This window comes from Megalops cyprinoides, chromosome 11 (genome assembly GCF_013368585.1).
Source record: "Megalops cyprinoides isolate fMegCyp1 chromosome 11, fMegCyp1.pri, whole genome shotgun sequence".
Classification (NCBI taxonomy): domain Eukaryota; kingdom Metazoa; phylum Chordata; class Actinopteri; order Elopiformes; family Megalopidae; genus Megalops; species Megalops cyprinoides.
Genome location: NC_050593.1, coordinates 18,599,211 through 18,608,249, shown reverse-complemented (window position 1 = coordinate 18,608,249; position 9,039 = coordinate 18,599,211). Strand labels below are relative to the sequence as shown.

Genomic DNA, 9,039 nt, shown 5'->3' with positions numbered 1-9,039 from the left:
CTGATAACTGCAGATCAAGGTTACAGTCAAACAGGGGTGTGGCAGTCAGGTTAACCCTTGCCTGACGTAGCTCACATTTGGTTAGCAAGGCTAGGTTAACTCATACAACCATTCATTATTCACATACTCATGACCTATGGGATTCCTTTAGTGCTGCATGAAGCACTGGACAGTCCACATTACATAGTTTATCAGGCCAACGAGAACACACAAAGAGGTGAAAAAAGGAGAAGAGAACCAAAAAATTAAATATAAATGGAGACCTGTTGCACCTGAGGCCTGAGATCCAATCAGCCAATAGGGGTGTGAGGGAAAGGGTACGCCTTTGAATTATGGCCTTGTTCAAAGGCCAAACTGAGCTATTGATATATCATTAAAGAGGTAATATTTCCCTGTCAGTGCTGCTGTGGTGGTCTACAGGGGTAGGATGTTGACAAAGCTTCTCTTAGTTGTGGCTGTGGCCTACGTGGCTGCTCAGGCCAACCATGAACAGCAAGCGGCAGAGTTTCTGCAGAGGTTCGATGAGGATGCCACCAGGCTGATGTATCAGTACTCACTTGCATCATGGGAATACAACACGAACATCACCACTGAAAATGCTGAGAAGCTGGTAAGTCTGCAACAAACATGAACAGAAAGGAGTACCCACAGGTGATCTATGGTCCATGTTGTACACTACATTAGACATCTTTCTGAGCAACATATATGCTGTGTTGTAGAAATATACTTTTTTTACTATGGTCCAACTGTAAGCTGATGTGAGAGGGCCATGAAAACTGCATATTTTGGTAATATTACCAACAACAACTTGTAAAATAACTTTTTTTATTTGGGTTAGTTTGTGTGTTTTAGTTTGTTTTAGAAGCAGGACAACTTGTTAGAGCTTATCAGCAGTTTAAGGTTATTTCATTTGTATAGAATGACAAAATGCTCTACAGCTTAACACAAGGAATAAAAAAACAGCACTTCTACAGAATTAACCTTGAATCATGTCTTGAATGAGTAGGATGCTGTTAGTTTACTTGAATGCTAAATATTAATTTCATATTCTAAAATAATATGAATAAAAATTTCACTCATATCTATTTTTCCAATGTTCATTCAAAAAGTACAAAAGATGAAATCAATGGTTCCAGCCACATGTCCACTAACTTCACTGCAATATGACAGAGGTGTTGTGATTTGACCATGTGCAGTTAATTCACATTTCCAATTTGTAAATGGACAAAAACAGAGAAATGAGTTTGCATTTAAATTAGCTACAGTCATGTTTTAAGAACACCAGTCCTGTGTTTCCCTTATTTACACTGAATGGAATGTTGGCATCACCTACCCCAGTCTCCCCTGCCATGCTGGCACTTTTGGACAGTGTGCTTGCTGAATTATACCAAAGTTATACCCACGCTGTTTTTCTCTCTCAGTCTCAGCAGGGTGAAATATGGTCTGCCTTCTACAGCAACGTGTCAGAGGAATCCCAAGCATTTCCTATTGATAAAATAAATGATGCAACAATTAAAGTGCAGCTGATAGCACTTCAAGACAAAGGATCCGGGGCCTTGTCCAAGGACAAAGCAGATCATGTAAGTCCTGCTGTACTTTGGGCATGTGCACAAAACCATTCCAGAGTCTCTGGAAAGGAGATATGGACAGTGACTTGTAACCTCCCTGTCCTTAATTCAATGTTACATTCAAGTGTGGCCTACCTCATAAAAGCATCTGGACATTTGTCATTTTTCTGCAGCTCAACAAGGTGATGGGTGAGATGAGCACCATCTACAGCACGGCCACAGTATGCAAAGTCAACGATCCGTTTGACTGTCAAACTTTGGAACCAGGTATTGTTCACTGTGCAAGTGCCAGAACCTCAAAAGTTTATTGAACTGCCAGGTCAGGTTGTTTTGAGTTCCCACCATCTGTGCTCTGTGTAGAGTAGTGACAACCCGCTCTGTCTCATTTTGAGTTAGCGTACCTTTATCTAAAATTGTATCTTGAGTGATATAACTTATGGTAAGTGTTTAGCTGTATTTACCAAGCATTTATAAATCAAACCTTGAAAGGGACAATAATGTAAGTGAGGTTGGGGCATCCAACCCAGCATTTTCTCAAGGGTTCATTTTCAGTTTTTTGTCTGATATTTTTCCATCTGTAGAAGGAAATACCTGTCAAATACATGTACAGTGACGGACACATACAGTATTTTGTTCAGGGAAGCAAAGCTCTGCACTGAGGTGTGGTTTACATTTACATGCAGCTGCTCTTATCCAGAACAAGGTACAAACCAAGGTACATAAATCTACACAATAGGCCATATGAACAACAGTACATACATCAACATCAATACATCAGACCACATTCAAACAAACATGTCAAAGAGACACATAGTGCTACAATAATCAAAACAGTGCAATAGCAACTTTGTAAGTGCTAGATTTATTTGAAATGGAAGATCCTATCATACTAAAGAGGTGTCATGTACCCTGTAGCTTACCATGCTCTCTGTTGCATCCGCAGGTCTGGAGGCCATAATGGCACACAGCAAGGACTACTACGAGCGTCTGCATGTGTGGGAGGGATGGAGAGTGGAGGTGGGGAAGAGGATGAGGCCACTCTATGAGGACTATGTGGATCTGAAGAATGAAGCCGCCAAATTGAACGGTAACAACGTGCAAAACGAAGCAGAATGTTTATTAAAATTTATTGGATGTAGCGCCACATTGCTCAGAACAACACTTGTTGTGTGCTCTTGAATAATTTGAATTTAGTCAAACACTTGCTCAACACAAAATCAATGATTCTGTTAGAATCATTTTAATATGACTGAATCAGCATTTACTTCCTAAATATATTGTCTGGGAGAACTGTACAAAATCTTTGGAAACTGTATTGCAGTGCAAGTCAGATGTCAATTTCAAATCATATGTATTGGTGGACATTCAGAGAAACATGTGCTCTACACCTGAGATGTTCATAAGTCCTAAAAATAACCCTGAGCTGTGTCTCAGTAATTTATTATAACAAAATGTCTTGTCTGAATTAAAGGCTATGCAGATTATGGGGACTACTGGAGAGGAAACTATGAAACTATAGATGATGGCAAATACAAATACACCCGAAATGAACTCATGACAGATGTTCGCCGCATATACCAGGAGGTATGGATCTTGGACCTTCTCTTCTACACAGATGTTTTCTATGACCCACAAGGTGTTCATATCTCAGAAGAACTACAAGAGCATGGATTTAAAACATCCATTATTTTCCAAAAATGCTTGATCTTAAAAAAGGCCATTGCAGATGGTAGTAAATCCAATAATAAATGTCCTTTTAAAGTTACTTGAAATTGCTGTGATGTTGTAGATCCTGCCTCTGTATGTGGAGCTACATGCCTATGTGAGAAGCAAACTGCAGCTGGTTTACCCTGGTCACATTGACTCCCAGGGGGGTCTTCCTGCTCACCTATTAGGTAGGTCCTTTCAAAGGGGAGCACACCATGGTCAAGGACAAAATCTTCTTGTCTGTCCTGCTTGTGTTGCAGTGATGGTATGAAGTTCCATAACACACATACACAGTACTTGACAAACTCCATTTTCATGGATAATGTGCACTTGCACAATTTGTAAAACTACTCACTTTCTTGTTGTTACAATTACTTATCAGGTGATATGTGGGGGAGATTTTGGACAAACCTTTACCCACTGTCAGTTCCTTATCCTCATAAACCAACCATTGATGTGACCGATGCTATGGTCAGTCAGGTAAGAAGCGTTTTTGTGTCTGCAATCACAAATATACAACATTTAGCATGGGCGCCTACAGCTGTGAGATTCCTGATTTGTGAGCGCTCCGCGCGCGCGCGAGAGAGAGAGAGACAGAGACATGTGTATGTGTATATTTGTAATGCCAATGTTTGGAATTGAAATTTGAAATTGAAAATTGAAAGAGAGGCTGTATTCAAAACCGCCTACTGCATACTGTGTACCGCATACTACTACACAGGTATATACTGTATACTGCATGCTATTTTTCAGTGTAGTACCCGGTGTGCGACCATTAATGATTACATTTGTAGTATGTTACATTGTCGCGTGAAATCAATGCAAGTTTAGAAATGTCCAGATTTCCTTGTGGTATTTTCCAGTTAGACGCCACTAGCATTCTCATGAGTGAAAAGTATTGACGAGTTCACAAACAGTATTTCCGAGTTGAAGTATTTTCAGGTTTTTTCTTTTCGTGCCTGATATTTGAGTATGAATACAATGTAAGTAAACTTCAAATAGGTAGGCCAGATTTAATTATTCATTAATCAGTCAGTGGCGTTTCTCTCTCTCAGCTCTCTCTTGATGTGTGTGTGCATGCGTGCATGCGTGTACGTGTGCGTGTATGGTCAGTTTCTGTGCGTACCCTAAGATAAAATCCTGCAGGCGCCCCTGACATTTAGAATGGTATCAACAACTTCCAAAGCAACATTTATGCCTGTAATTTCCTTTTAGCATTCATGTTTGCTCTTTGCCCTCATGGCTCATTGCTTTTTGCAATACTATGTGTACTCTGAAACTATGACCACAGGTTGGTATCAAAAATACATTCACAATGCTCTTCCCAGGGCTGGACAGTAAACAGGATGTTCAAAGAAGCAGAGAAATTCTTCATGTCAGTGAACCTGTACCAGATGTTTGACAACTTCTGGACTGAGTCCATGTTAGAGAAGCCTGATGATAGAAAAGTTGTGTGCCACCCTACTGCCTGGGACATGGGCAACAGAAAGGACTTCAGGTGACTTTTATAAAGATCATTATTCATTGTGAACCTTTGCCATGAACATCCCTCTAACACAACATATCCATGTTTTAATGCATGTCTCCAGTATCTCTCTCTTTACAACTATTCATGGGCACCCAGGGCCATGTGTCAATATCACTAACTGTAAACAAAATTAAAATGTATATTGAGAAATTGTATATAGAGCCTGAATTAAAAAAAAAAAAAAACAAAGACCTGGGAAAGTCTTTCGCTAGAATAGCCAAGCTCACATTAAATAAATGAAACTCCTTCTGAAACACAGGTAAAAACTTTACATTTTTCTTGCTCACAGACAGCCTGCCACTCTGATGAATTTATGAAATTAACAGCTTACCGGTAAAACACTGTCCTGGACAGACACAAATTCCCAATGGGACTATAATATTGTGGTGACATTGACTTTCTGCCCTGTGTAGGATCAAAATGTGCACTAAAGTGAACATGGATGATTTCTTGACTGTTCACCATGAAATGGGCCACAACCAGTATCAGATGGCATACCGCAATTTGTCTTACCTGCTGCGAGATGGAGCCAACGAAGGATTCCATGAGGCTGTGGGTGAAATCATGTCCCTGTCTGCAGCCACCCCGAAACACCTACATGCCTTGGGTCTCCTGGCTCCAGATTTTACAGAGGACAGCGGTATGTCCTGGTCCAGTGACAAACCTAACTTCAAGCTCCTCTTCCATTTGCCTTACAAGGATCAGTATATCCGTATTTACAGCACATTTGCATTCAATGTCATTTATACCAAATGTGTATTTTTTAGCATTATTATCTTGTACAATTAGTTGTTTTACAGCTCTGTTGGGCCCAGCAGTCAGCTCTAAAGGTTGTCTTTGCCCTTAAAAAAACACTACCTTCCATTTGAAAGCCAATGCTATTTTATTATGCTAATTTCCATGAAAACACTGCTGGCTAAAAGCAAATATATGCACTCTCATAAAGCAATGAGAGAAACAGGAATGTGTCTAAGCATTGAATCTACATTTTAAAGTTGCAGTGTGAGGGAGCAGCATTAATTATTCAACAGTCACATATTTCTTTAAACAGTGGTAGTGTCTCCAAGGCTGTCTGAAACTCGTCTTGGATGTGTTCAAACATTAACTTGATGATGCATTCTGTTTTTCTAATTATGCTATTTCTTAATTTGCAAAACAAACAGCCTTTTGAGTATGACCTCCAGAGAAAGCATCACTCTAAGCATGCTCCTCCTTGCACTCTGCAGAAACAGAGATCAACTTCCTGCTGAAACAGGCTCTCACCATTGTGGCCACGCTGCCCTTCACCTACATGCTGGAGGAGTGGAGGTGGCAGGTGTTCCAGGGAACCATCCCCAAGGATGAATGGATGCTGAGGTGGTGGGAGATGAAGTAAGCCCTGCTATGTCATTCTTTGCACATTATTAGTCACCATGCTACTGTGATACAAGTGTGACCTTGCTCTTATGGGCTGTTGTTTGGCATATTTTAAACACGATAATTAAAGATAATGATGGTCTTATAGGTGATTGATTGGCTCTGTGTTCACTTAAGCATGATGTAAGTATATTGCCATTGGTAACTGTTAGGCATTGTTTTTGCTATTATACTGTTTGCTTTTATATTAAAAATATTTTCAGGGTTTACTGTTTATTGCTTACTGTATTTACTATACATCTTGTTGTTCTGCACCTATGTGTGTGTGTGTGTGTACTGTATGTGCACATGTGTCATGTCATTTTAGTGACATAAGCTCTAATATTCAGTGCCACTGTTACATTACTCTCTTGCTCTCTTCACAGGAGAGATCTTGTTGGAGTGGTTGAGCCTTTGCCAAGAGATGAGACATACTGTGACCCTCCAGCACTGTTCCATGTTTCCAGTGATTACTCCTTCATCAGGTATATGTCCCTCCACTGTCCTACAAGCCAGCACAAACAATGAAAAAATGAAAAATCCACACTTCAGCAAAAAATAGGGTTTTTCGCTGATATCTTATCACACACTGTTTTCTTGGAATCTCTTTACAGATACTTCACAAGGACTATCTACCAGTTCCAGTTCCAAGCATCTCTCTGTGAGGCTGCTGGGCACACAGGACCTTTGTTCAAGTGTGACATCACCAACTCCACAGTAGCTGGTGACAAACTCAGGTAAAGCACAGATATACAGTGCCTTTTCTTTTTTAATTAATAAATTAAATGCATGTATCATTTACACATTTACACACAACATTTGCAGTAGTGTTTTATGGATCTCAGGAAACAGTTCACCTATTGCATGTACAAAAGCCATTGATAAATATGAGTTGCTGAGAAGCACTGGCTTCACGGTGCAAAGTGTTTTGAAATTAATACAGTACCAGCTACTTCCAGGATGATAACCAATATCAATTGAAATCCACTGTATTGAACAATGAAGAGCATCTGTATGATTTAGAGAGATGTTAGGAAAGAAACATCTAATATCTTTAGTCCAAATGTAAAAAAAGACACAAAAACCTTGTAGAAAATAACATGAGAATTAATATGAGCTACACAAACTATACAAACATGGAGTTCATGTTTTTCACATCTTTAATCTTCTATCTCTGACAAGGGCCATGCTAGAGTTGGGAAAATCCAAGTCATGGACCAGAGCTCTGGAACAAGTGTCAGGGGTCACCAGAATGGACTCCCAGCCCCTGCTGGACTACTTTAATGACCTGTTTCTCTGGCTAAAGAAAGAGAATGCTAAAAATAACATTACACCAGGATGGAGGAACACAATAGACCCATGTAAGTTGACAGACACAATTTCTGCTGAAGATCCAAACCAAATTTGATTTTATATATTTTATTTAACAGCTGCCTAAATGATCTTGCAACAGTCCTCTTTTCTATCTGTCAGATTCAGCAGATGCTTTCAAAGTGCGGTTGAGTCTGAAGACTGCAATGGGTGATGAGGCGGTAGGTCAGCTATCAAAATGGAATTTGTGATCATGTGAGAAACAGAGACAGAGATCTGAGTGATCTTTCTCTTAACTAGATCAGAGTTTCTCTACTCCAGAGCATTTTTCACTGACAAAATCATGCTTCTCTTTTTCTTCAGTACCAGTGGAATGAAAACGAGTTGTATCTGTTCAGAGCCACCATGGCGTACGCCATGCGCCAGTACTACGCCCAGGAAAAGGGGAAACAAATGAACTTTGTGTAAGGATCAAACCAAAGGCATAACCTTCACTGACTGACCTTTCACTTTATTATGTATATGATACCTGTCATATATGAATCTCCAGGGAGTAGAGCAATGAAGTAGCTTACAGTGGCTTCCTCATCTTCTTTCTCCTTCAGGCATTTTTCATTGTCATGTTTTATGTAGGTGGTATTCATGACATAATCTGTCTTTTATTTTTCTTCTTCCAGCTCAGACAATATCCACACTTACAAATTAACTCCAAGGGTCTCCTTCTACTTTATTGTCACTGATTCCACTGACCAAATGAAGACTATTCCAAAGGCTGACGTGGAAGCAGCCATTCGGTAAGACACAATGTACTAATGTGTGCGTAAAAAAGGCTGTACACTACCGTATATTGTCTCAATGGTGAGAAATAACTACTTATTTATACTGTAATTTTACCTTATATTTTGCATGTTCACATCACCTTGAAAATTATAACATTCTATCTGGGTGGGCCTGCTTAAGGTTTCAGAAAATGCAAAACTTCTCAGAAAGTGAATGTGCATTGCCTCAGTGAGTCTCAATGTCTCACTTGTCTCAGGGAGTTTAACAGTAACAGTGTCCTCCCTTGTGAAAGCATCATCTGGATGTTTCTTCACAGGCTGTCTAGAGAACGGATCAACAGCGCCTTCCGGCTTGATGACGCAACACTGGAGTTTGAGGGTCTCCTGGCAACCCTGTCCCCGCCTGTGGAGCCCCCAGTGACTGTGTGGCTAGTGGTGTTTGGGGTGATAATGGGAGTGGTGGTGTGTTTGGGAGCGTACCTTATCTTCACTGGGGTCAATGAAAGGAAGAGGTGAGTTGTTTAAGTAACTGTGTGTGTGTGTGTGTGTGTGGTTGTACAGTATATCAAGTATTAAAATTAAAAAGCAACAGATCAACAATAGCAAGAGCATTAGGGAGCAGATGAAAAAATAATAGCCAACCTTTCAATACATTCTAAAATAGAAAACCCAGAATGAAATGAATACATTTCATCATATATGTTAAACCATACAGAATATATTTTTCAACATAAATATATATCATTAAATA

General features: G+C 39.8%; 1 protein-coding gene across 1 annotated transcript; it reads left to right on the top strand.

Moving 5' to 3' along the window:
• The first annotated feature begins 427 nt into the window (after positions 1–427).
• Positions 428–8,804, top strand: ace2 (angiotensin I converting enzyme 2). Its single transcript, XM_036541396.1, has 17 exons — positions 428–610; positions 1,422–1,580; positions 1,742–1,835; positions 2,512–2,655; positions 3,040–3,152; positions 3,358–3,463; positions 3,658–3,755; positions 4,604–4,773; positions 5,217–5,443; positions 6,030–6,174; positions 6,585–6,683; positions 6,813–6,935; positions 7,381–7,575; positions 7,661–7,730; positions 7,873–7,973; positions 8,187–8,303; positions 8,606–8,804. The coding sequence occupies exons 1-17, from the start codon at positions 428–430 to the stop codon at positions 8,802–8,804; spliced, it is 2,343 nt and encodes a 780-aa protein (XP_036397289.1).
• The last annotated feature ends 235 nt before the right edge of the window (positions 8,805–9,039 follow it).